Genomic DNA, 27,981 nt, shown 5'->3' with positions numbered 1-27,981 from the left:
ACTGTTTATAACATAAAACAATTTAAAAGGGAAACCCAAGCCATGGGAAAAAGGCTTAGGAGGTGGCAATTTTTGGACTTGACTGACAAAGTGAATTTTGAAAGAGAATTTTTTTTAAAAATGGGATTTGTTAAGAGAAAGAGCTAGTAAGCCAGAGTTGTTCCAAGTTTTGGAATTAGCACCAGAGATTTGGAGGAATGACAGGCCCTGCTTGAAATAAATACCTGGTTAAAGAATCAATGATGACTATAAAGGAGGTCACAACATGAAAGAATTATGTTTGAGTACTGTTTTAGAGGTGAAGTACTTTGACAAAGTTCCACAACCCTTATGTTTAAAAGGAAAAAGCAAAGCAAATCAGCATTCAGCTTGTGGTGCTTTTATTACCCAATCTTGTGACATGAGCATTGCTGACTGGGTCAGCATTTGCTGCTCATCCCGAATTGCCCCTTGAGAAGGCTGTGGTGAGCTGCCTTCTTATACCACCATAGTCCACACATAGGGACACCCAGTGATGTTAAAGAGGGAGTGTTTTGAGATTTTGACCCAAGAGTTTGCAGACAGTGGTCCTCCCATGTCCACGAGCTTTGCCCCAAATGAAAGCGGTCAGGGGTTCAAGGAGGGCCACTGACGTTGTTGCAGCCCGGCTTGTCAATGGTATGCACTGCTGCTACTGAGCATCAGTGGGGGAGGGAGCGAGTGCTTGTGGATGTGGTCCCAATCGAGCGGGTTGCTTTGTCCAGGGTGGCGTCGAGCTTCTCCAGTGTTGTTGGAGCTGCACCCATCCAGGCAAGTGCAGAGTATGCTACCACACTCCTGACTTGTGCTTTGCCAACAGTGGACCAGCTTTTGGGAGACCAAAGAAGAGTTAGTCTCCACAGAGTTGGCAGCCACAGACCTGCTCTTGCAATTGTATTGAAATGGCTGGTTCCTGGTCAATGGTAAGCTCCAGCAGGGAGGGTAGGGATGGGGAGAGAAATTCAACGAAGGTTAATGCTGTTGATCATCATGGGATACAGATCAGAAGGCGCCTGCCTCAATGGTTTGGTTGGAGGCGGCCACAGGCCACAGATTTTCCGACACCCCACAACTGGAACCTGAAAGGCTCCTGCTTACTCACACGCAGATGTTAACTGAGACAAAAGGAGAGAGCTTAAGAGATGAACTCAGTAGCAACCAGATAGCCCAGTGCTAACCTGGAAGTAAAGATATTCAATAAAGTATCAGTTGGAGACTGAAGCCCTGTGAGCTTCAGCGAGAACAGGAGAGCACCATGAGGAACAAAATTTATTGCCTTAACATTTCTTCAGTGAACAGTACAGAAGGCCCTGGAAGCCGAATAAAAAACATTTGATTCGCTTCAAACCAGGAGCGGAGAGTGAAGTCTGGTACAGAATTCAAAACAGCAGGCCTAGAGCTACATTTGCAGGACAAACCTGGTTAGATTTAAAACCAGACACCTCATCAATTCTACCTACCCTCCCCAATTTTAATTGGTTTCTAAATCACCTTGCCACACATGCACTTAACCTGAAGCTGTGTAATTAGAAAGAGATTTGCTTCAGATCAGAGAATCTGCTGACTGGGGGTGGGCACTGATCCTACCCACCCGCGCGGTGGTGGATATAAAGCCACTGGCAATGGAACTAAACATTCCAGGATTGCTACATTGTTGGAGAGATTTGCTATCAGGAGTAGGGGTTGAGTGGCCAGTAATAGATACCAATTACCTTAAGGACATTAGACGTCAAAGACACACTCTCCGCCCTGTGTGATTTCGAGCACAGGCAAACTCCTTTTGCCCAATGTGAGTTTAAGAATTTGTCTCAAGAGGTGGGAGGGACCCACAGCCCAGCCTGATCTGGTCTTTGCCAAATGCCCACCCAAAGGGGGCACAGGACAAGAGCAGGTACAGTAATGCCTGTAACTCTTGGGGGCAGGAAGTGATTCCACTTCGCCAGACAGGGGTGGGGGGGGAACCGATGTCATGGCGATCCCTGCCCCCACCCACAGACACACCGTTCCAACCTTTACCTTCTCTGCCCAGTTTCAGTCTCCATCTGGTTCACCCAGCTCTTGTAAATATCGACAGGGTCGGTCTTGATGCTCAGGGATTTATCCTGCAGAATCTCCTTGATGACGGGCCCCAGGATCTCCCGCAAGGCGTTCTGACCACGGACATTCCGGTAGAAACTCACCACCAGCTTGGTGACGGTGGGGTTGCCAGTGATGATCTCTCGGACCTGGTCAACCTTTGATCTGGATGGGTTGGGGGAAAAAGAAAGAAGAGGAAGTGGAGAATCTTGATGGAGAGATGTACCAATTTGAATAAAAATAAAACAAAGCCTCACTGTCCATGGACATTTTCCAGCAGCCAAAAACAACTTCTGTACAGATAATGACCGTGCTTCATAGGCCACATCTTTTTAACACTCGTCCTTACTTCAAGCTCATGATAACAGGCCTTTTAACCCTTCAGTGAAGCACCTTGGAATCTTATCAGACAACATTTGAGCCACGTGAGGAAACATGAACGTACAAGTTAGAAGCAGGAGCAGGCCATTCGATCTGTTGAGCCCGCTCCATCCCTTCACAAGATCCATGGCTGATCTGACTGCGGCCTCAACACCACTTTCCATCTTACCCCAATCCCCGAGTTAGTGAACAGAACATCCATGTCAATCTTAAAAATATTCAAAGGAGCCAGTTTCCTCCACTTGTTGGGTGTAGAGAGTTCCAAAGAGTCATGATTCTCTCCCAAACGCCACAATGAAACCCAAAAGAAACCCAAGAAGCTTTTTGGACAGAAAGGAATTCGTCGCGAGATTGAGAGCGCGAGAGAGAGAGAGAGAGAGCGCGAGAGAGAGAGAGAGAGAGCGCGAGAGAGAGAGAGAGCGAGCGCGCAAGAGGGAGCGCGAGGGTGAACGCGCGAGGGTGAACGCGCGAGGGAGAACGCGCGAGGGAGAGAGAGCGAGGGAGAGAGAGCGAGAGTGAGAGAGCGAGAGTGAGAGCGAGGGAGAACGCGCGAGGGAGAACGTGCGAGGGAGAGAGCGCGAGGGAGAGAGCGCGAGGGAGAACGCGAGAGTGAGAGAGCGCGAGAGAGACAGAGCGCGAGAGAGACAGAGCGCGAGAGGGAGAGAGCGCGAGAGGGAGAGAGCGCGAGAGGGAGAGAGAGCGCGAGAGGGAGAGAGAGCGCGAGAGGGAGAGAGAGCGCGAGGGAGAGAGCGCGAGGGAGAACGCGAGAGTGAGAGAGCGCGAGAGAGACAGAGCGCGAGAGAGACAGAGCGCGAGAGGGAGAGAGCGCGAGAGGGAGAGAGAGCGCGAGAGGGAGAGAGAGCGCGAGAGGGAGAGAGAGCGCGAGAGGGAGAGAGAGCGCGAGAGGGAGAGAGAGCGCGAGAGGGAGAGAGAGCGCGAGAGGGAGAGAGCGCGAGAGGGAGAGAGAGCGCGAGAGGGAGAGAGAGCGCGAGAGGGAGAGAGCGCGAGAGGGAGAGAGAGCGCGAGAGGGAGAGAGAGCGCGAGAGGGAGAGAGAGCGCGAGAGGGAGAGAGAGCGCGAGAGGGAGAGAGCGCGAGAGGGAGAGAGAGCGCGAGAGGGAGAGAGAGCGCGAGAGGGAGAGAGAGCGCGAGAGGGAGAGAGCGCGAGAGGGAGAGAGAGCGCGAGAGGGAGAGAGAGCGCGAGAGGGAGAGAGAGCGCGAGAGGGAGAGAGCGCGAGAGAGAGAGAGCGCGAGAGAGAGAGCGCGCGAGAGAGAGCGCGCGAGGGTGAACGCGCGAGGGTGAACGCGCGAGGGTGAACGCGCGAGGGTGAACGCGCGAGGGAGAACGCGCGAGGGAGAACGCGTGAGGGAGAGCGAGAGAGAGAGCGAGGGAGAACGCGCGAGGGAGAACGCGCGAGGGAGAACGCGCGAGGGAGAACGCGCGAGGGAGAGAGCGCGAGAGAGAGAGAGGGAGAGGGCGCGCTCGAGCGAGGGAGAGGGAGAGGGCGCGCGCGAGCGAGGGAGAGGGAGGGAGAGCGCGCGCGCGAGAGAGAGGGAGAGGGAGAGGGCGCGCGCGAGCGAGGGAGAGGGAGAGGGCGCGCGCGAGCGAGGGAGAGGGAGAGGGCGCGCGCGAGCGAGGGAGAGGGAGAGGGCGCGCGCGAGCGAGGGAGAGGGAGAGGGCGCGCGCGAGCGAGGGAGAGGGAGAGGGAGAGGGCGCGCGCGAGCGAGGGAGAGGGAGAGGGCGCGCGCGAGCGAGGGAGAGGGAGAGGGCGCGCGCGAGCGAGGGAGAGGGAGAGGGCGCGCGCGAGCGAGGGAGAGGGCGCGCGCGAGCGAGGGAGAGGGAGAGGGCGCGCGCGAGCGAGGGAGAGGGAGAGGGCGCGCGCGAGCGAGGGAGAGGGAGAGGGCGCGCGCGAGCGAGGGAGAGGGAGAGGGCGCGCGCGAGCGAGGGAGAGGGAGAGGGCGCGCGCGAGCGAGGGAGAGGGAGAGGGCGCGCGCGAGCGAGGGAGAGGGAGAGGGCGCGCGCGAGCGAGGGAGAGGGAGAGGGCGCGCGCGAGCGAGGGAGAGGGAGAGGGCGCGCGCGAGCGAGGGAGAGGGAGAGGGCGCGCGCGAGCGAGGGAGAGGGAGAGGGCGCGCGCGAGCGAGGGAGAGGGAGAGGGCGCGCGCGAGCGAGGGAGAGGGAGAGGGCGCGCGCGAGCGAGGGAGAGGGAGAGGGCGCGCGCGGGAGAGAGAGAGGGAGAGGGCGCGCGCGAGCGAGGGAGAGGGAGAGGGGCGCGCGCGAGCGAGGGAGAGGGAGAGGGCGCGCGCGAGCGAGGGAGAGGGAGAGGGCGCGCGCGAGCGAGGGAGAGGGAGAGGGCGCGCGCGAGCGAGGGAGAGGGAGCGCGCGAGCGAGGGAGAGGGAGAGGGCGCGCGCAAGCGAGCGAGGGAGAGGGAGAGGGCGCGCGCGAACGAGCGAGGGAGAGGGAGAGGGCGCGCGCGAGCGAGCGAGGGAGAGGGAGAGGGCGCGCTCGAGCGAGCGAGGGAGAGGGAGAGGGCGCGCGCGAGCGAGCGAGGGAGAGGGAGAGGGCGCGCGCGAGCGAGCGAGGGAGAGGGAGAGGGCGCGCGCGAGCGAGCGCGGGAGAGGGAGAGGGCGCGCGCGAGCGAGCGAGGGAGAGGGAGAGAGCGAGCGCGAGCGAGCGCGGGGGAGAGAGAGAGCGAGCGCGGGGGAGAGAGAGAGCGAGCGAGGGAGAGGGAGAGAGCGAGCGCGAGCGAGCGCGGGGGAGAGAGAGAGCGAGCGCGGGGGAGAGAGAGAGCGAGCGAGGGAGAGGGAGAGAGCGAGCGCGAGCGAGCGCGGGGGAGAGAGAGAGCGCGAGCGAGCGCGGGGGAGAGAGAGAGCGCGAGCGAGCGCGGGGGAGAGAGAGAGCGCGAGCGAGGGAGAGGGAGAGAGCGAGCGCGAGCGAGCGCGGGGGAGAGAGAGAGCGAGCGCGGGGGAGAGAGAGAGCGCGAGCGAGGGAGAGGGAGAGAGCGAGCGCGAGCGAGCGCGGGGGAGAGAGAGAGCGCGAGCGAGCGCGGGGGAGAGAGAGAGCGCGAGCGAGGGAGAGGGAGAGAGCGAGCGCGAGCGAGCGCGGGGGAGAGAGAGAGCGAGCGCGGGGGAGAGAGAGAGCGAGCGAGGGAGAGGGAGAGAGCGAGCGCGAGCGAGCGCGGGGGAGAGAGAGAGCGAGCGCGGGGGAGAGAGAGAGCGCGAGCGAGGGAGAGGGAGAGAGCGAGCGCGAGCGAGCGCGGGGGAGAGAGAGAGCGCGAGCGAGGGAGAGGGAGAGAGCGAGCGCGAGCGAGCGCGGGGGAGAGAGAGAGCGAGCGAGGGAGAGGGAGAGAGCGAGCGCGGGGGAGAGAGAGAGAGCGAGCGCGGGGGAGAGAGAGAGAGCGAGCGCGGGGGAGGGAGAGAGAGCGAGCGCGGGGGAGGGAGAGAGAGCGAGCGCGGGGGAGGGAGAGAGAGCGAGCGCGGGGGAGGGAGAGAGAGCGAGCGCGGGGGAGGGAGAGAGAGCGAGCGCGGGGGAGGGAGAGAGAGCGAGCGCGGGGGAGGGAGAGAGAGCGAGCGCGGGGGAGGGAGAGAGAGCGAGCGCGGGGGAGGGAGAGAGAGCGAGCGCGGGGGAGGGAGAGAGAGCGAGCGCGGGGGAGGGAGAGAGAGCGAGCGCGGGGGAGGGAGAGAGAGCGAGCGCGGGGGAGGGAGAGAGAGCGAGCGCGGGGGAGGGAGAGAGAGCGAGCGCGGGGGAGGGAGAGAGAGCGAGCGCGGGGGAGGGAGAGAGAGCGAGCGCGGGGGAGGGAGAGAGAGCGAGCGCGGGGGAGGGAGAGAGAGCGAGCGCGGGGGAGGGAGAGAGAGCGAGCGCGGGGGAGGGAGAGAGAGCGAGCGCGGGGGAGGGAGAGAGAGCGAGCGCGGGGGAGGGAGAGAGAGCGAGCGCGGGGGAGGGAGAGAGAGCGAGCGCGGGGGAGGGAGAGAGAGCGAGCGCGGGGGAGGGAGAGAGAGCGAGCGCAGGGGAGGGAGAGAGAGCGAGCGCGGGGGAGGGAGAGAGAGCGAGCGCGGGGGAGGGAGAGAGAGCGAGCGCGGGGGAGGGAGAGAGAGCGAGCGCGGGGGAGGGAGAGAGAGCGAGCGCGGGGGAGGGAGAGAGAGCGAGCGCGGGGGAGGGAGAGAGAGCGAGCGCGGGGGAGGGAGAGAGAGCGAGCGCGGGGGAGGGAGAGAGAGCGAGCGCGGGGGAGGGAGAGAGAGCGAGCGCGGGGGAGGGAGAGAGAGCGAGCGCGGGGGAGGGAGAGAGAGCGAGCGCGGGGGAGGGAGAGAGAGCGAGCGCGGGGGAGGGAGAGAGAGCGAGCGCGGGGGAGGGAGAGAGAGCGAGCGCGGGGGAGGGAGAGAGAGCGAGCGCGGGGGAGGGAGAGAGAGCGAGCGCGGGGGAGGGAGAGAGAGCGAGCGCGGGGGAGGGAGAGAGAGCGAGCGCGGGGGAGGGAGAGAGAGCGAGCGCGGGGGAGGGAGAGAGAGCGAGCGCGGGGGAGGGAGAGAGAGCGAGCGCGGGGGAGGGAGAGAGAGCGAGCGCGGGGGAGGGAGAGAGAGCGAGCGCGGGGGAGGGAGAGAGAGCGAGCGCGGGGGAGGGAGAGAGAGCGAGCGCGGGGGAGGGAGAGAGAGCGAGCGCGGGGGAGGGAGAGAGAGCGAGCGCGGGGGAGGGAGAGAGAGCGAGCGCGGGGGAGGGAGAGAGAGCGAGCGCGGGGGAGGGAGAGAGAGCGAGCGCGGGGGAGAGAGAGAGAGCGAGCGCGGGGGAGAGAGAGAGAGCGAGCGCGGGGGAGAGAGAGAGAGCGAGCGCGGGGGAGAGAGAGAGAGCGAGCGCGGGGGAGAGAGAGAGAGCGAGCGCGGGGGAGAGAGAGAGAGCGAGCGCGGGGGAGAGGGAGAGAGCGAGCGCGGGGGAGAGAGAGAGAGCGAGCGCGGGGGAGAGAGAGAGAGCGAGCGCGGGGGAGAGAGAGAGAGCGAGCGCGGGGGAGAGAGAGAGAGCGAGCGCGGGGGAGAGAGAGAGAGCGAGCGCGGGGGAGAGAGAGAGAGCGAGCGCGGGGGAGAGAGAGAGAGCGAGCGCGGGGGAGAGAGAGAGAGCGAGCGCGGGGGAGAGAGAGAGAGCGAGCGCGGGGGAGAGAGAGAGAGCGAGCGCGGGGGAGAGAGAGAGAGCGAGCGCGGGGAGAGAGAGAGAGTGCGAGAGAGAGAGAGCGAGCGAGCGCGGGAGAGAGAGCGAGCGAGCGCGGGAGAGAGAGCGAGCGAGCGCGGGAGAGAGAGCGCGAGCGAGCGCGGGAGAGAGAGCGAGCGAGCGCGGGAGAGAGAGCGAGCGAGCGCGGGAGAGAGAGCGAGCGAGCGCGGGAGAGAGAGCGAGCGAGCGCGGGAGAGAGAGCGAGCGAGCGCGGGAGAGAGAGCGAGCAAGCGCGGGAGAGAGAGAGCAAGCGCGGGAGAGAGAGAGCAAGCGCGGGAGAGAGAGAGCAAGCGCGGGAGAGAGAGAGCGCGAGCACGGGAGAGAGAGAGCGCGAGCGCGGGAGAGAGAGAGCGAGCGCGGGAGAGAGAGAGCACGAGAGCGCGAGAGAGAGCGAGAGCACGAGAGCGCGAGAGAGAGCGAGAGCAAGAGAGCGCGAGAGAGAGCGAGAGCAAGAGAGCGCGAGAGAGAGCGAGAGCAAGAGAGCGCGAGAGAGCGCGAGAGCAAGAGAGCGCGAGAAAGCACGAGAGCAAGAGAGCGCGAGAGAGCGCGAGAGAGCGCGAGAGAGCAAGAGAGCGCGAGAGAGCGCGAGAGAGCGCGAGAGAGCGCGCGCGCGCGAGGGAGAGGGAGAGGGAGAGCGCCAGCGCGCGCGAGGGAGAGGGAGAGGGAGAGCGCCCGCGCGCGCGAGGGAGAGGGAGAGCGCCCGCGCGCGCGAGGGAGAGGGAGAGCGCGAGGGAGAGCGCGCGCGAGACCGCGAGGGCGAGGGCGAGGGCGAGGGCGAGGGCGAGGGCGAGGGCGAGGGAGAGGGCGAGGGCGAGGGAGAGGGCGAGGGAGAGGGCGAGGGAGAGGGCGAGGGAGAGGGCGAGGGAGAGGGCGAGGGAGAGGGCGAGGGCGAGGGAGAGGGCGCGCGCGAGAGAGAGGGAGGGAGAGCGCGCGCGCGAGAGAGAGGGCGGGAGAGCGCGCGCGCGAGAGAGAGGGCGGGAGAGCGCGCGCGCGAGAGAGAGGGAGGGAGAGCGCGCGCGCGCGAGAGAGAGGGAGGGAGGGACAGCGCGCGAGAGAGAGAGGGAGGGAGAGCGCGCGCGAGAGAGAGAGGGAGGGAGAGCGCGCGCGCGCGAGAGAGGGAGGGAGAGCGCGCGCGTGAGAGAGAGAGAGGGAGAGCGCGCGCGCGAGAGAGAGGGAGAGGGAGAGGGCGCGCGCGAGCGAGGGAGAGGGCGCGCGCGAGCGAGGGAGAGGGAGAGGGCGCGCGCGAGCGAGGGAGAGGGCGCGCGCGAGCGAGGGAGAGGGAGAGGGCGCGCTCGAGCGAGGGAGAGGGAGAGGGCGCGCTCGAGCGAGGGAGAGGGAGAGGGCGCGCGCGAGCGAGGGAGAGGAGAGGCGCGCTCCGAGCGAGGAGAGGGAGGGAGAGCGCGCGCGCGAGAGAGAGGGAGGGAGAGCGCGCGGCGCGAGAGAGAGGGAGGGAGAGCCCGCTCGCGCGCGAGCGAGAGAGGGAGGGAAGAGCGCCGCGCGCGAGAGAGAGGCTCGCGCGCGCGCGAGAGAGAGAGGGAGCGCGCGCGCGAGAGAGAGATGAGGAGCGCGAGAGGGAGCGCGCGCGCGAGAGAGAGAGGGAGCGCGCGCGAGAGAGAGAGAGGGAGCGCGCGCGCGATAGAGAGGGGGCGCGCGCGCGAGAGAGAGAGGGGGCGCGCGCGCGAGAGAGAGAGGGAGCGCGCGCGCGAGAGAGAGAGGGAGCGCGCGCGCGAGAGAGAGAGGGAGCGCGCGTGCGCGAGAGAGAGAGGGAGAGCGCGCTCGAGGGAGAGGGAGTGCGCACTCGAGGGAGAGGGAGTGCGCACTCGAGGGAGAGAGAGCACGCGAGAGAGAGCGCGCGAGAGAGGGCGCGCACGAGAGAGAGCGAGGGAGGGAGCGCACAAGTGACTGAAAGGCAATAGACATCTCATGCGAATTGCAATATTGCAGATCTGGATCAGATAGCTCGAAGCATTGTCTCTCTGCACTTCACCAACCTAGTCTGCCTTCTCCACCCACTAGCAACCATTTCTGCACAAGCGTGAACATTCCCCTTCCCTGCCATTTCTGCACCTATAAGGAAATCAGTAGTTTACCTCAGGGGCACACAGACATAAGCAGGAACAGGTATCTAGGGAAAAAGTAAGTCAATAAATCCTCCTTGTTAAATGGTCACGTCTTGCTGGGTCAAGAGGCATCATATTGAAGCACTTAACAGAAGTAAGCCTGTTTGTATTGCATCAATGACATCCCATGTGAGCAACCGGAGGTTTTCATGTACACTGCAGAGAGTAGCAAGCAGAAGGAACGGAATTGCTGTCTTAATGACCTGGTGCAGAGAAAAATGACCAGTGCTCACTACAAGACTGATGTACACAGGCCAGAATGCCAGAGTGAGTTTCTCTGCTTTGTGTTTATTTGCTTGGCTGTGGTTGAGGGGATATCACCTTCACCTCTGCCATTCCACACACCCTTGGGAGTATATGGACAGGGATTTCACTTCTGCCTCCTATCCAGTGGGCATCGGATTAGGGCAGGATCCTCTGACGCCTGGGCAGCCAAATAACAAGTCAATAATAGAAGAATGCAATGCTCTCATTGAAGCAGGCATCACACTTACTAGGATCAATCAGGGTAGATGGAGGAAGGGTTTTTCCCCTGGGGTGGGGGGAGGTTTGGTCTACAGCTAGCAAACAACCTTCGGATGAGGTAAGCCGTTTATGACTGAAATGACGAGCAACTTCTTCACTTGGAGATTGGTGAATCTTAGGAATTCTCTATCCCAGAGGTTTGTACATTCTCAAATCATACAGATGATTAGGCAGTGCAATGTTCCTCCTGCAACATGTATGAGGTGAGGGATGCCATGGACGTCCCTGCTGATTACACTTGCAGGAAGTGCACCCATCTCCAGCTCCTCCAAGACCGTGTTAGGAAACTGGAGCTGGAGTTGGATGAACTTCGGATCATTCGGGAGGCAGAGGGGGTCATAGATCGGAGCTATAGGGAAGTAGTAACTCCAAAGATGGCAGATAGATGGGTGACAGTGAGGGGGACTGGGAGGAAGCAGCCAGTGCAGGGACCCCCTGCGGTCGTTCCCCTCAAGAACAAGTATACCGTTTTGGATACTTGTGGGGGGGACGACTTACCAGGGGTAAGTAACGGGGCTCAGGCCTCTGGCACGGAGCCTGTCCCCGCTACTCAGAAGGGAAGGGTGGAGAAGAGCAGAGCAATAATAATTGGGGACTCGATAGTTCGGGGCACAGATAGGCAGTTTTGTGGGAACGAGAGAGACTCACGTTTGGTATGTTGCCTCCCAGGTGCAAGGGTACGTGATGTCTCTGATCGTGTTTTCCAGGTCCTTAAGGGGGAGGGGGAGCAGCCTGAAGTCGTGGTCCATATTGGCACCAATGACATAGGTAGGACGAGTGCTGAGGATGTTAGACAGGCTTTTAGGGAGCTAGGTTGGAAGCTCAGAGTTAGAACGAACAGAGTTGTTGTCTCTGGTTTGTTACCCGTGCCACGTGATAGAGAGTCGAGGAATAGGGAGAGAGAAGAGTTAAATGCGTGGCTACAGGGATGGTGCAGGAGGGAGGGATTTCGGTACTTGGATAACTGGGGTTCTTTCTGGGGAAGGTGGGACCTCTATAAACAGGATGGTCTGCACCTGAACCTGAGGGGCACCAGTATCCTTGGGGGGAGGTTTGCTAGTGCTCTTGGGGGGGGGTTTAAACTAACTCTGCAGGGGCATGGGAACCCAGACTGTAGCTTTAGGGTGCAGGACCTGGAGTGTAGAGAGGTTAGGAATATGGCATCAATCTTAAAGGAGGGTGCCTGTAAACAGAGGAGTGGCTTGAAGTGTGTATACTTTAATGCCAGAAGTATACGAAATAAGGTAGGTGAACTCGCAGCGTGGGTTGGTACCTGGGACTTCGATGTTGTGGCTATTACAGAGACGTGGCTAGATCAGGGACAGGATTGGCTGTTGCAGGTTCCAGGGTTTAAATGTTTTAGTAGGGTCAGAGGTGGGGGTAAAAGAGGGGGGGGTGTGGCTTTGCTTGTCAAAGATAGTATTACAGTGGTGGAAAGGAAGATGGACGAAGATTTGCCATCTGAGGTAGTTTGGGTTGAGGTTAGGAATAGGAGAGGTGAGGTCACCCTGTTCGGAGTCTTTTACAGGCCTCCTAATAGTCCTAGAATCGTTGAAGAAAGGATTGCGAAGATGATTCAGGAGAAGAGTGACAGTAATAGGGTGATTGTTATGGGGACTTTAACTTTCCTGATATTGATTGGGAAAGCTATAGCTCAAGTTCATTAGATGGGTCAGTGTTTGTCCAATGTGTGCAGGAGAGTTTCCTGACACAATATGTAGATAAGCCAACAAGAGGTGAGGCCATACTGGATTTGGTTCTGGGTAACGAACCAGGCCAGGTATTAGAACTAGAGGTAGGTGAGCACTTTGGGGACAGTGACCACAATTCGGTGATTTTTACTCTAGTGATGGAGAGGGATAAGTGTGCACTGCAGGGCAGGAGTTATAGCTGGGGGCAGGGAAATTATGATGCGTTGGAGGCATGACTTAGGATGTGTGGATTGGAAAAGTAGATTCCAAGGCAAGAGCGTAATTGATATGTGGAACTTGTTCAAGGAGCAACTATTGAGTGTCCTTGATAAGTATGTACCTATCAGACAGGGAGGAAAGGGTCGTGTGAGGGAGCCGTGGTTTAATAAGGAGTTGGAATCCCTTGTTAAATGGAAGAGGGCGGCCTTTGTAAAGATGAGGCGTGAAGGTTCAATAGGGGCGATTGAGAGTTATAAGGTAGCCCGGAAGGACCTGAAGAGAGAGCTAAGAGCAGCAAGGAGGGGACATGAGAGGTCCTTAGTTGGTAGGATTAGGGAAAACCCTAAGGCTTTCTATAGGTATGTTAGGAATAAAAGAATGACTAGGGAAGGAATAGGTCCAATCAAGGATAGTAATGGGAAGTTGCGTGTGGAGGCTGAAGAGATTGGGGAGGCACTGAATGAATACTTTTCGTCAGTATTCACTCAGAAACAGGACATTGTTGTCGATATGAATACTGAGGCACGAATAAGTAGAATGGATGGCTTTGAGATATGTAGAGAAGAGGTGTTGGAAATTCTGGCAAGGGTGAAAATAGATAAGTCCCCTGGGCCTGACGGCATTTATCCTAGGATTCTCTGGGAAGCAAGGGAGGAGATTGCAGAGCCATTGGCCTTGATTTTTGTGTCCTCTTTGTCTACAGGAGTAGTGCCAGAGGACTGGAGGCTAGCAAACGTGGTTCCCTTGTTCAAGAAGGGGAGTAGGGATAATCCTAGTAACTATAGGCCAGTGAGTCTCACTTCTGTTGTGGGCAAAGTCTTCGAGAGAATTGTAAGGGATAGGATTTATGCACATCTGGATAAGAATGATGTGATCAAGGATAGTCAGCATGGTTTTGTGAAGGGCAGGTCGTGCCTCATAAACCTTATTGAATTCTTTGAGAAGGTGACTAAGGAGGTAGATGAGGGGAAAGCGGTAGATGTGGTATATATGGATTTTAGTAAGGCGTTTGATAAGGTCCCCCATGGTAGGCTACTGCAGAAAATACAGAGATATGGCATTGAGGGCGAGTTGGAGGTTTGGATTAGGAATTGGCTGGCTGGAAGAAGACAGAGGGTAGTAGTTGATGGCAAAGGTTCATCTTGGAGTGCCGTCACTAGCGGTGTTCCGCAAGGATCTGTTTTGGGACCATTGCTGTTTGTCATTTTGATAAATGACCTGGAGGAAGGGTTAGAAGGTTGGGTGAGCAAGTTTGCGGATGATACGAAAGTCGGAGGAGTTGTAGACAGTGAGGAAGGATATGGCAGGTTACAGCGGGATATAGAGAAGCTGCAGAGCTGGGCAGAAAGGTGGCAAATGGAGTTCAATGTAGCTAAGTGTGAGGTGATTCACTTTGGTAAGAGTAATAAAAAGATGGATTACTGGGCTAATGGTAGGTTACTTGGCAGTGTGGATGAGCAGAGGGATCTTGGTGTCCATGTACACAGATCTCTGAAAGTTGCCACCCAGGTAAATAGTGCAGTGAAGAAGGTATATGGCGTACTGGCTTTTATTGGTAGAGGAATTGAGTTCCGGAGTCCTGAGGTCATGCTGCAGTTGTATAAGACTCTGGTGCGGCCGCATCTGGAATATTGTGTGCAGTTTTGGTCGCCATACTATAGGAAGGATGTGGAGGCACTGGAACGGGTGCAGAGGAAGTTTACCAGGATGTTGCCTGGTATGGTAGGAAGATCCTATGAGGAAAGGCTGAGGCACTTGGGGTTGTTTTCATTGGAGAAAAGAAGGTTTAGGGGTGATTTGATAGAGGTGTACAAGATGATTAGGGGGTTAGATAGGGTTGACAGTGAGAACCTTTTTCCACGTATGGAGTCAGCGATTACAAGGGGGCATAGCTTTAAATTAAGGGGGGGTAGATATAGGACTGATGTTAGGGGTAGGTTCTTCACTCAGCGAGTCGTAAGTTCATGGAATGCCCTGCCAGTAGCAGTAGTGGACTCTCCCTCTTTATGGGTATTTAAGCGGGCATTGGATAGGTATATGGAGGATAGTGGGTTCGTGTAGGTTAGATGGGCTTTGATCGGCACAACATCGAGGGCCGAAGGGCCTGTACTGCGCTGTATTCTTCTATGTTCTATGTTCTATGACATCCCATGGAAATAAATCCAACTTGTCCACGCCGAATACATATCCTAAATTAATCTAGAACCATTTGCCAGCATTTGGCCCATCACCCTCTAAACCCTTCTATTCGTGACCCCACCCCAGATGCTTTTTAAAATGTTGTAATTGTATCAGCCTCTTCTATTGGCAGCTCATTCCATACACGCACAACCATCTGCGTGAAAAAGTTGCCCCTCGGGTCGCTAGTAAAATCTTTCCCCTCTGACCTTAAACCTTTGCCCTCTAGTTTTGTATTCCCTGGGTAAAAGACCATGCCATTGAGAATATTCAAGATAGATTTCTAGAGATTGAGGACATTGAGGGGTATAGGGCTAGTGCGCTGACTGGTGAAGAGGTAGAAAGTCAGCCATGATCTGGTTGAATGGCAGGGCAGGCTCGAGGGACCAAATAGCCCACTCCTGCTACTATTCATCTTTCCCATCACCATGATCACATACTTAATTTCCTCTTGAAGAGCAGTGGTGAACAGACGTAAGAGCAGGTAGTCTTCTCTCTGGTTGGCTGCGTAGTTGTAGAGTGAGAATATGACGGACTCTATGAACTTGGTCGATCTGTTCTGGGGCATCTGGAAAATCAGTTTGGCCAAGTACACCGGCTTTGTCTAGCACAAGAGAAACAGGCGCAGATCGAAAGTCAATGAGCTTTTTAATCCAATAAGAACGGACATCACCAGCTAGTCCCAAACACCACAAAACAAAAATGGATCACAAAATTACAGTCTGGACCAAGACAGCTTATGGTAACATCACTGGACTAGCAATCCAGAACACCAAACTAAAATGTTCCAGATTTTTGGGTTCAATGAATTCAATAAAAACCTAGAATCAAATGACGATAAAACCATTGTCAAATGTTGTAGAAACCCATCTGGATCACGAACACCCCTCAGAGAAGGAAGTCATCCTTCGGTTGACTAGACCTATTCCACACCCACAGCAATGTGGTTGATTCTCAACTGCATAATCTGGGAAACTAGAGATGGGGAACAAATGCAGACCTAGCTGGTGGTGCCCACATCCCCTGAATGAATTAAAGGAATAAGAAAAAACAAATCAGTCTTCCCTTGGATTTAACCCTTGGACAATAATTAACTGCGAACGTGTCCAAATTGTGTTGGATATTTCTTTTATCACTTTCCTTTTTCCAGCTCAAATATATAGTTTTCAACTTTCAAATTCTCATCAATAAAATACTTCACAGAGGAATATGTCTGAAGTAAGCAATAGAAGGGGTTGAATGATGGTTTTGACAACAGGACACCCTGGCAGCTTAACAGAAGAGTCCCCTCTGGTGTATTTCAGAAAATGGGACAAGGCTCCCTCTGGACAATTTATCCATTTTAATGCTGTGGGGAGATAACAGGGCAAAGGGAGGGGTGGAAACTAAACACCAAAGGAACAAGAGAAGGCCATTCAGCCTTCTTACACCTGCTCCTTCATTACAATTAGATCGCAGCTTGCTCAACAGTGGCTGTACCCACTCCACAATGTGACTAAAACAAAAAACAGCAGCAAAACAAGTCTTCCCACCCTCTCCTCACTGTGCTCCAGTCCCCTCGAGATCAGGCAAGCACTGCTACAATCTCCCTCATTCCATCTGAAGGCCGGGGAATCTACCCCTTCAGCCAAATAACAGATGGCAAGGGAAAATCAAGTGGGGTGACAGGAGGAGATATTGTCGCTGAGAAACCACGGTTACCTGCAGGAGGTAGAAGAGATGTTGATATGCCTCAAGTTTCTCCCGCTTCTGTCTGCTGAGAGCCTTCAATCCCTTCTGCTTGTCGATCACCATCAAGTCTTCTAGCTGACCCTTGTTCTTCTTAGTAAGTTTCTTGCAGTGGGAAACCACTTCCTACAAAATTGAAAGCAACAGTGTCCCAGGTTCTGTCTTGGAGATACATCCCCATGCCCCATAAAGCTTTGGCACTGGCTCAGTGAAGTCATGCTTTACTCACAGGTCAGCACGATGACTAAATAGTCAACTGCAATAAAATCTTTGGCTCAAAAGAACTAATTTGGTCCATGATTTACCAGGCATGTCAGCCCACTGCCATCTATTCTTTGTCCAGCAACACTGCTCCAATCGCGAGCAACAACTGCAACAGTGTAGATGGGCAGGGAGAGAGAGGTCCAGGGTTCAGGGCCCCAGTCAAGCATGATGGCTCAGAGTTAGACACCAACTATCACTCCAAAATCATGGCTTTAGGGTGTAGGTTTGCTCGCTGAGCTGTAGGTTTGATATCCAGACGTTTCATTACCTGGCCAGGTAACATCATCAGTGGCGACCTCCAAGTGACCTCACCTGGAGGTCGCCACTGATGTTACCTGGCCAGGTAATGAAACGTCTGGATATCAAACCTACAGCTCAACGAGCAAACCTACACCCTAATCCTCAGCCTGAGCTACAAACCTTGCAGAAATCATGGTCCTGAAGTCAGCATTTATCTATGCTGTTCTAGGGAAGAATTAATCCATTCTAAGCAAATAAAGGGTGGGTGTTCAGAAGTCACCACTAAAAGGGTGTATTTCCATACCAGTCAGAATGGGTATGGGTGGTATCACCATTGAAGTTGTACCCTGTTATGGAAAGTGACATTCATGAGACAGTCAATACATGCGAGAAATTATATCAACGGCAAAGTGCTAAGTAGAAATGACATATTGTACCCCCAGCAAGAAATAAAGGAACCAGCCTTCTTGGTGACTAAACACAGAGGTACAGGGAGCAAGTGATCAACTATGATAACAGTCTGAGACACAGAATGATTTAGAGTTGAACCATCTACAAAAGACAGCCATGCTTTTGTTTCTGTCCTTCCTAGAATTTGCACCATACTTGGGGGGTCAATGCACATAGTTCTGGTCTCCACACTTTAAACAAGACCATAGAGACATTAGAGAAGGCACAAAAGGAAATTTACAAGGATGATCCCAGAGCCAAGATGTTATAATACCAGAACTGAGAAGTTATAATTATCAACAAAATGCCAAAGGAACTGAGGAAGGTTTCTCCAGGAAGGGAAGGTTGAGATGTGATGAGATAGAGGTTAAAAAAACCATGACAAAGTTTGACAGAGTCAAAGTGGCGAGGTTGCAGATTCATTCCTAATTTTTTTGTAAATTGTTTTCAAGTTGTTGGCGTCACTGGTTAGACCAGAATTTACTGCCAATCCCCAAGTGCCCTGAAGAAGGCAGGTGGTGAACTGCTGTTGTGAACCACTGTAGAGCTTGTGGTTGTAGGAAGACCTTCAGTGCCATTAGAAAGGTTAGGCAGTAAAGATCAAATGTAGGTGCTGTAAACACAAGATGGTCACAAATAAATCTAAATGAGAAACCAAGAGAGATGTTTTCAACCGTAAGAGCAGGGAGTGTGCGGAATTGCCCCCACAAAGAATGCTTAAGGCAAATAGGAGAGAAACACAGAAGGGGCAACTTGGATAAATGCAAGAACAAGAAAGGAATAGAAGGATAGGGCGACCCAGGTTAGGGGGGGGTTAAGAAATAATAATAAAGGATATGTGAGGAGCACAAAGACCAGAGGCCGAATAGCCTGCTTCTCTGCAGTACATTCTCAATTATACAAGCTAAACCACCTTTTTGAAATCTCCCATGCACGATAAAATGCACAATCCTGCCAAAAAGAAGAATTTAACCAGACGGTTCCCTTGCTTAAAGGGCTGGACAACCTCTCACCTGCAGGGTGATCCTGTTCTTCACCAGCAGCCCTATTTTTATGTCCATGATGTTGAGGTCCTGCTCCAGGCGTTGATTGGAACGGATGTGCTGCACCACTTCCTCACGCAGTCGCATCAGTTCCCACTCCTCACGGAAGTCGTGGTCACTGTGTTCCAGGAGATGAGCAAACTTCCGAACCACGCTCAGCGGAGGGTTTCGGGCATGGACTGAGGAATACAAGGTTTTTTTTTTGAGAAACAAAATTTTATCCAATAGCCCATGGAACTAAAACTGCAGACACAGAGGTGAAATTGGGACCTAGCCATGACACCGCTTGGGTTGTATTGCATCAATGCATGACATGCACTCTGTCTGATATTCAGCTCCGTCAGTATTATTGGAACTGAATAACAGGTCTTTATCATGGTCAGCACTTGCTAATTTGCACCATTTAATGCAGGACTCCCTAAACTGTGAGTTACAACTGAAGGGTCATGAGCTCTGAGGCAGCTTTTCTAATGAAGGGCACGATTAATGCTGGGGGAATAAAAAAGCCTGTGCAAAAGTAGATTTTTGAATTTTAAAAAAAATCCACAGTTTTAATACTTCCCACCAGATAAAGCCCATCTTCCCCAGCCCTGCTCTTCTCAGAAAATCTCCCTTCTCCAGGCACACAGCAACATGGTGGATTCCTAACTGCCCTCAGAAACTGTACAGTAATCGGCGCAGATGAAGAGGAATTGGGGATGGGCAACAAATAATGACCCACATCCAGTGAGAGGTATTTTAAAAATATCATTATGGTACCTCTAATACAATCTCTCAGGACAAAGGAGGACAGGGCATTGGTTTACAGTTTCACTGGAAAGGCTGCACCCCCTCAGTGGTCCATTAGAGTGACGAGTTAGATCAGTGATTGGTGCTGATTGACCAACTCTAACCAGAGTGAATGAAGCATCAAAGCAGCAGGAGAATCGACGTTTCGGGCATAAGCCCTTCTTCATTCTCCTGCTCGTTGGATGCTGCCTGACCTGCTGCGCTTTTCCATCACCACATTTTTCCACGCTGGTCTCCAGCATCCGCAGTCCTCACTTTCTCCCAATCTGAGCGAGTGCAAAAGCTCCTGCAAGCCTGACAAAACAGGCAACGTCTTTGGTGCAGCACTGAAGACCACTAGAGCCCTTGGAGGAGTTGAACCAAGACAGATTCAGAAGAGCCTCCACTGCATCTCGGAGCCTTTGCGACAAGCGGGTTGCCAGCTGGCAATGATTACAGAAAAGGAAAAGTGCTGCAGGTCTCAAAGCAACCTCAAATGATTCAGTGCTTCAAACCACTTACCCAGGAGCCTGTAATCTCCTCTGGCTTTGTTGGCTCTGACAAACGCCTGGATCTTCACCACCGAAGCAATCTGCAGAAATGAGTAAACAGTTGGTCTTTATAGAGAGTCTCCAAGGAAGCACAGCACCAGGATTTCAGTCAAGTGGGCATCTGTTAGCAAACCTGTGTGATCAGGAACTGATGAAGAAAATGATGACTTTACTTTGCAATCATTTCCTGTCAAAAAGGATAGAAGGAGCTTTACTCTGCATGTAATCTCGTGCTATCCTGTCCTGGAAATGTTTGATGTCGATGGTGTCAAGGCGACTTCTCTTTCTATTTCCTTCCCATTTAAAAAAAAGAGTAGGAACTGATAAACGAGAGCCCCTACATTTAGTGGGCACAGCTTCACCCCATGGGCTCTGGTCACCAATTAACAGCAACAATATCATTTGAAATATAGTGTTAGGAGCTCAGGAACAGGGCAATTAAGCTTTACTGGGCAGTCGGAGCATCAAGGACACAATACTTCTACTTTGGAGACAATGAGGAGATGCCCATCCTTTTAAACATCATGAACCGAGAGCTGGTCTTTCTGTCTAAAATGCTGTCACTCCAAGGTGATAAGCCCTGTGTACAAATGCCACGTACCCACACAAAAACAAAATGCAGAAAATCTGAAGAAAAAAAAAACAAAAACATGGAGAATTGGGAAACATTCTGCAGTGCTGATGGAGAAAGAAAAAGAGCCAACATTTTAGGTCTGGAGGACTTCCTGTAGGATGGGGTCCTCCGAATGTGTGAGAAAGATGTGGAATGGGGCAGGCGGGTGGCGGGGGGGAAAGCAACGAAGAACAAATGGAAAGGTCCAAGAAGGGAAAGGTTAAACACCCAAAAAAAAAAGTTCATAATGTAAGGCTAAAGAGAGTGCAGTGAGCGAAGAAACAAAAGATATGCCTGGAGAAGGCTACAATGGAGGAGCCTACAAAGCCATAACTCGAACATACAGGAAATGAGAGACAGGCAAGGTGAAAGAAAAGTTAGGATGGTGAGGGACTGGATAGGGTGGAGACCTGGACGACTTTGGTTGTGGGGAAGACCAAAACTAGTGGACATATTTTAAGAATAAGACAAAGTTAAGGAAAATTAAGGATTTTTGATAGACAACGGATTTAAGGCTGCAAATGGGACAATGGAGAGGAGATCACAGCCAGATCAGTTATGACCATATTGAATGGTGGAGCAGGCTTGAAGAACCAAATACAATATATAACAATTACTGCAGAATCCAGAAGGCTGAAAAGTAGTTAGGCGAGAGAGGAAGTAGCTGGGGCCCTGACAGTTATCTTTGCAGCATCCTTAAACACAGGAGAGGTGCTAGAGGATTGGAGGGTTGCTCATGTCGTCCCCACATACAAGGAGGGTTGTAGGGATATTCCAGGCAACCTACAGACCAATGAGCCTGACGTCAGTGGTGGGAAGGTTGCTGGAGAAGGTACGAGGGATAAAATCCATTTATATTATTTGGAAAAGAATGGGCTTATCAGTGATAGGCAACATGGTTTTGTGCGAGGGAGATGGCGCCTTACCAACATAGAGTTCTTTGAGGAAGTGGCCAAGTTGATAGATGAAGGAAAGATGGTTGTTGTCATATATATGGACTTTAGTAAGGCGTTTCATAAGGTTCCCCGTGGTAGACTAATGGAGAAAGTGTAGTTACATGGTGTGCAGGGTGTTCTAGCTAGATGGATAAAGAACTGGTTGAGCAACAGGAGACAGAGAGTAGTAGTTGAAGGGAATTTCTCGAAATGGAAAAAGATGACCAGTGGTGTTCCACAGGGTCAGTGCTGGGGCCACAGTTGTTTGTGATATACATAAATGATCTGGAAGAGGGCACTGTTGAGATGACACAAAGATTGGTGGAGTAGCAGAAAGCATAGGGGACTGTCAAAGAATACGGGAGAATATAGATAGACTGCAGAGAAGTGGCAGATGGAGTTCAATCCAGACAAACGTGAGGTGTTGCATTTTGGGAAGACTAATTCTAGAGCGAATTATACAGTAAACAGAAGAGCCTTGGGAAAAGTTGATGGACAGAGAAATCTGGGAGTTCAGGTCCATTGTATCCTGAAGGTTGCTGCACAGGTGGATAGAGTGGTCAAGAAGGCATATGGTATGCTTGCCTTCAGACAGGGTATTGAGTATAAGAGCTGGCAAGTTATGTTAAAATTGTACAAGACATTGGTTCGGCCACATTTAGAATACTGTGTACAGTTCTGGGCGCCACATTACTAAAAGGATGTGGACATTTTGAGAGAGTGCAGAGAAGGTTTACGTGGATGTTGCCTGACATGGAAGGTGCTAGCTATGAAGAGAGGTTGAGTAGTTAGGATTGTTTTCATGAGGAAAAAAAAAAGGAGATTAAGGAGGGAACCTGAGTGAGGTCAACAAAATCATGAAGAGTATAGACGGGTTAGATAGAGATAAGCTTTTTCCCCCAGGGTGAAGGATTCAATAACGGAGAGGTCACGCATTCAAGGTGAGCGGTGAAAGATTTAAGGGGGATACACGTGGCAAGTACTTTACACAGAGGGTGGTAGGTGCCTGGAACGTGTTGCCAGCAGAGGTAGTAGAGGCAGGTGCAGGAGATTCATTTAAGATGTGTCTGGACAGATGCATGATTTGGTGGGGAGCAAAGGGATACAGATGCTTAGGAATTGGGCGATAGGTTGAGACAGTGGATTTGGATCAGCTCAGGCTTGGAAGGCTGCAGGGCCTGTTCCTGGGCTGTAAGTTTTCTTTGTTTTTCTTTGAAAGAGGAGGTGGTTTTCCCACAGTTTGTGGTCACTGGAAAGCTGCACTTAAGCACCTTGTCTGGTGTGTGCATCGAGCCTTGAATTAAGCAGCTGTGGCCAGGTTTTGCAACATTTGATATCTCTCCCAGTACCTCCATCCAATTTCAAACCTGTTCAGTCCTTTAAGCAGGGAATCTGCTGACTGGTAGATTATTTATTCACTCAAGCTTACATTGTTCTTGAAGTGCTGCAGCCTTGCCCTATATCTCCTCTTTGCCTGCCACATCCTCACCCAGGACTGAATCTAGAAAAAAAACATTAAAGGCAATAGTTAAAAAAGAAATCTAACAAACTTGACTCAACTGACTAGGTGAGCAACGTTCAGGAGTAACAGCTCTTCAAGGCGGTATCCTCGGTCCAACTTCTTCAGCTATTTCATCACTGACTCCTTCCATCATGAGAGCAGAAATGGGGATTTTCGTTAATGACAGCACAATATTTAGTACCATTCGCAACCCCCTAAGATACTGAAGAAGTCTCAATCCAGACGCAGCAAGACCTGCATACAATCCAGGTTTGGACTGACAAGTAAAATGCACCCAATCAACTGCCAAGCAACAACAATCTCTAACAAAGTAGTGAATCCACCCATCACCCTTTTTTCACATTTAGTGACATGACTATCATTGAATCACTACTAGCAACATCCTGGAGGTTACCATTGACCAGAAAACGAATTGGAAATAACCAAGCCTCCAAAAGGACTTTGGTACTTTCCACATTGGAATTTGATGTTAAGATAGAGCTTAGGGAAGTCAGCAACAAATTATTAGAAATGCAAAAAGCTCTCCCAGGTTTCCCTTAACTCTATTGAACCACGTCAAGGTGGGTGCTCAGCCCCTCAGCAACAAGTCACAAAGGTGCTTTACTGAACGTAAGGACCAGGAACATGTCAAACACAGCATTCCCTCCAAATTTCTTTCTGGCTCACGATGCCAATCACCATGCATGGAACATCGGAGCAGCTGTGCAACTTACAAGGAACATTATTGAGGGGGGGGGGGGGTCATTCACCCCCTCAAGCCTGCTCCCCAATCTAATGATCAGGGCTCATCTAATTCCGGCCTCAACTCCACATCCTACCCATCCTCTGACATTCTGGATCCCTTGTTAATCAAGGATCTCTCTCCTTCTGCTTTAAAATATGGTCTCTCCTCACCTCTAGCCCGCTTGTGGAAGAGAGTTCCAAAGACTCATGATACTCTGGAAAAGAGATTCCACTTCATCGGTGTTAATATGGGACACCCCTCGTTTTTAATCTGTGCCCCTTTGTTCCAGTCACACCCACAGGGGGAAAGAACATCGTCCAAACATCCACATTGTCGAGTTCCCACAGGATCTGATATTTCAGTATTGGCGCAGGCAATGTTACAAATGCCAGAAACCAGAGCTGGAGTGGGTCAGCCAGTCCCTCAAGACCGCTCTGCCTTTCAGTGAGAACGTGGACTCTCTGCAACCTCACCTCCACTCTTCCTCCATTCTGGAAACAGGCTGAACCACCATCACGTCTCGTTAAAGGGTGTTTGTCGCACAAGTTTTTTTATCTGTGAAGTGCTTTACAAGGTACCTTCTTACTACTGCTTAGGTTCCACTTCAAATCAAATCTCACTGGCCTCATCTCCAACTCTGCCTCCCATTTTCTTCCTAGATCACCAAATCCCTCAGATTTCTCTTCAAGATCGGAATTTAATGTCACCATATCAGTACTACATCCTGATTTATATCGCTCTCTATACTACATGTCAACTACTGAGTTTCTTTACACTGATCTTTCAATTTGCCACCTTTTTATTTTAGGAAAAAGTCCCACTTCCAACTAGAAGGACAAGAGCATGGGAACACCAACCCCTGCAAGATTCCCCGCTAAGCCACCCAACATCCTGACTTGGAAATATATCAGCATTCCTTCATTGTCACTGGGCCAAAATCCTGGAATTGCCTCCCTCAGGGCATTGTGGGTCAGCCTACAGGAGGTGGACTGCAGTAGTTCAAGGCAGCAACTCACCTTCAAGGGCAACTATGGATGGGCAATAAATGCTGGGCACCAGTGACATCCACATCCCACAAGTGAATAAAAAAAAATCTGTTTAAAATACACAGAGGATGCTCGGTGAGCTCACATTAAGGTTCTGCATTGCTTTGCGAAGGCAATCCCTTTAAAAGTGAAGCTCCATCAAGTGATTCAATAATGGAACACATCTCAGCATGCTCATTTACATAAAAGCACAATTTGAAACAAAGTCATTTCGCAGGCTGGTTAATGCCTCATGACGCTCTTATCGTGCAGCTGGGGTTGAACTGTTTCATAAGCACCTGGATGGCACACACTCAACTTTCTTCAGAGTAACCTGAGAATGATAAGTTTTAAGCAGCATTCGATTTACCTGGACTGAAGAACATGTGAAAACGCTGGCCAAAACACAGAAACACAAACCCCTCAGGCATCAACGACTGGATTTTTTTTTAACACAGTTACACAGCCCTTTGCAAAAGTAAGTGTTTTACAATATTCCCATCACCTTACTGGACCGTTTGTGAAAAGAAACTGGCAGAGAATGTAAACGCACGAGTGAGGTGGTGTTTCTGTCTTTCCAATGCGACACTGTGCTCCTGGAAACGGACAAATGCTCTTGCGATCGTAGAAGCTGTTCAGGATCTTGTTTAACACTAGGATTTCGTATACGGTATTTATGTTTCGTCCTTCTCAGTTTAACTTGTAAATTGCAGAATGCAAAGATTAGTTTGTTTAAATAGCAGACTCATTAAAATTATACATTTAAACAAATTCTCCGGTTGAGCACAGCGTTCGGTCAGTACCGCTTCCCTTGTTTAAGGAAAAATCGATTATCTGAATAATCAATTAACCGAACGAAACAGTGTCCGGCCAATCTCGTTCAGATAATAGAGGGTCCTCTATAGACAGCTCTCACCTCTGTCTTATAACCAATCTTCAAAAAAAAAAGACAAAATACACCTCTTAAAGCTTAGTATCATCACAACCAATGTCAATGGTCTATTCCACATTGAGGAACGCTCCCCCTTGATGACCTTCTGCCCTGTGAACTTTCTGGGAGATGGGGTTTAGCCAGCAACAGAATGAGATCTCCCCGTTCCATTCTTGCACTGCCCCAAACGCAGGATGCAGAGACTGAAAAGAAAAAAACAATTGGCTCCAAACCCAGTCTGTGGGCTCAACTGAATCAAAACTCCAACCAGACATTGAAGGATCTTTAAATATTTATCAAGCTATTTAGACCAGTCTTCCTTCATTATAATTAACATTACATGACACAAGGCCAGAGCTAAGTGGTCTGTACCTTAATTACAGCATCTGTGTTGTCTCGAAAGTGATGAAGTCTCTTCTGGTAATCTCTCCGCTGTCTGTAACCTCGCCAGCGCGACTGAAACATAAAACACAGCTGAATGCCATTCCCTCCACAGTTACCAGCCACCACAAACAAGAGGATAACTTTTAGGATTTAATTTTGGAATCTTAAAATTTAGCAGGAAGAAAACTAATGTTGAAAAATAATTTTTCTTTGGATGAGAGTGACACTGGCAAGGGACGGTTTATTGCCCACGAGTTATCAGAGCATGTTGGCACAATGATGCACAGATGTTGCAGCAGAATTGTGTCTTAAAGGGACCCCTTTGATAATTTCAAGAATGGTCTCGTCTTTTGATTCAAAAAGCCATGACTACCTTTGCTGCTTACTCATTGGATGATATTACTCAGAAGGAGTCATTCAACACTTAAGGCTTACTATTCAGAAGAGCTATGTGATTATTCCCACTTCTGGCAGAATTGCATATTGCTCCTCTGTTTAGGTATCGATCGATTGCCTCTTCAAGGTTATTATTGATTCTGCTTTCACTACCCTTTCAGGCAGTGCACCCGCAAATCTTACCCAGCTGGACTCTATTAATCTTTTAGACAGAAACACTCCAAAGTTACATTAGGACCATGTGCTGGTTGCAGCTAACCACCACCCTCCAAAGGACAATAAATGCTGGACTAGCCAATGATACAGATGATGGGAATGAATAAAATTTTTAAAAATCAGGTCATTTGACCCATCTGCTCCACACTAGTGCTTATCCTCCTTGATGCCATTCCCTTTTTTTTAAAAAAGGGACCTAACTAACCTGTTTCTTTATCCTTTCTTTATGTTTTCATGGGATGTGGGCTTTGCTGGCAACACCAGCATTCATTGCCCATCTCAAATAATGTCTTGAACTGACTGGCTCGCCATAGAGTGGATGTAGAGATGATGTTCCCTCTCGTAGGATAGGCTAGTAGCTGAGGGCACAGCCGCAGAACGAAGGGACAACTCTTGAGAACTTGAGGAGGAGGAAGAATTTCTTCAACCAGAGGCAGACGAATCTGTGGAACTCACTGCCACAGAAGGTTGTGGAGGCCACATCATCGAGTGTACTTGAGGGAGAGATAGATAGGTCCTTGATTAGGGAGGGATCAAAGGGCTATGGGGGAGGAGTCATGGGGTTGAGAAACATATCAGGCAGACTAAGTGAGGACTGCAGATGCTGGAGATCAAAGTAGAGAGAGTGTGTAGTGCTGGAAAAGCACAGCAGGTCAGGCAGCATCCGAGGAGGAGGATCGACGTTTCAGTTCTCCTGCCCCTCGGATGCTGCCTGACCTGATGTGCTTTTCCAGCACCGTATCAGCCAAGATTGATTAGATGAGAAGACTAGCTGGGCCAAATGACCCAATTCTGCTCCTATATCTTATGGTCATATGGAGGCCAGCTAAGAGTTAGCCATATTACTGAGATCAGTGGAGTCACGCATCAGTCACAGGTCAGTCAGACAGCGTAAGGACAGTGATCTCTTTTCCCGTTAATGAACTCAACACTTTTTTTTTCTAAAAACATCAATTAATTTCATGGCCCCATATTCCAGATTTATTAATTGAATTTAAATTCCACCACCAACGTCTCCGGGCCTCTGATATAGATAGCTTGGATTTAATCCTATACCTACATCCTCTCAGCCATTCGAGATAGACAGAATACAGGGATTCAGACTATTTTCTTTCCCATCCATTTAGAGAGAAAAGACCCTATCAAATCCTTCCACAACCTCCTTGGACAAAACTGCCCCAATTGTTCATAGTGGGGATAGAGGAAAATGGGGAGGTTCACTGATAATGACAGTGCCCAGTCCCACTGGTAATTCTTCATGGTCCATATCTGCATAGAGCAAGAGCCTGGACAACATTCAGGGTTGAATTGCTAAGTGGCAAGAGTCAATGCCACAATGAGTGTAAAACCACCTCCCATGAGATGTAATAGCGTCTCCAAATGCTCCATTGTCAATAACCTGAGGAGAGTGGGAGAGATACCTTTGACCAGATATCGCCACTGGATCCACCTCCTAAAAACTGCAGCTTATTAAAGGAGGCTGGGACTTCTACAGCATATGTCTGCCCCCAAACTCCTACACCACTTGCAAGGCACGAGTCAAGAGTGTGACGGAACTCTTTCCATGTGCCTGGATGGCCAACTCTAACAAGAGAATCAACACTGGGAGAATAAGGCATGCCCCGATTGATTGCCGTTCCATCTACCACCTTAAACATTCACTCCCAATATCACCAATGCTCTCTAGCAGCAGTGTGTACCATTTGGAGAACGCACTGTGGTAACTCATCTACACTCCTTTGACAGCCTCTTCTAAAATCGTATCTTCTACCAGAGGGACAAGGACAGCAGATGCA

General features: G+C 52.0%; 1 protein-coding gene across 2 annotated transcripts in view; it reads right to left on the bottom strand.

The window, feature by feature from the left end:
- iqgap3 (IQ motif containing GTPase activating protein 3) overlaps positions 1–27,981 on the bottom strand; it is a 107,070-nt gene that overhangs the window by 28,595 nt on the left and 50,494 nt on the right. For both annotated transcript variants that reach the window (XM_072548905.1, XM_072548906.1), the window contains 7 exons: positions 25,562–25,645; positions 22,417–22,488; positions 19,411–19,480; positions 18,091–18,299; positions 16,097–16,249; positions 14,836–14,999; positions 2,035–2,259 (listed from right to left, as the gene is read on the bottom strand). In XM_072548905.1, coding sequence (XP_072405006.1) covers positions 2,035–2,259; positions 14,836–14,999; positions 16,097–16,249; positions 18,091–18,299; positions 19,411–19,480; positions 22,417–22,488; positions 25,562–25,645 — 977 coding nt within the window. The remainder of the gene's footprint in view (positions 1–2,034; positions 2,260–14,835; positions 15,000–16,096; positions 16,250–18,090; positions 18,300–19,410; positions 19,481–22,416; positions 22,489–25,561; positions 25,646–27,981) is intronic.

Source organism: Chiloscyllium punctatum, chromosome 28 (assembly GCF_047496795.1).
Source record: "Chiloscyllium punctatum isolate Juve2018m chromosome 28, sChiPun1.3, whole genome shotgun sequence".
Taxonomy (NCBI): Eukaryota; Metazoa; Chordata; class Chondrichthyes; order Orectolobiformes; family Hemiscylliidae; genus Chiloscyllium; species Chiloscyllium punctatum.
The sequence above is the reverse complement of the archived record's forward strand: the minus strand, read 5'-3'. Positions and strand labels throughout refer to the sequence as shown.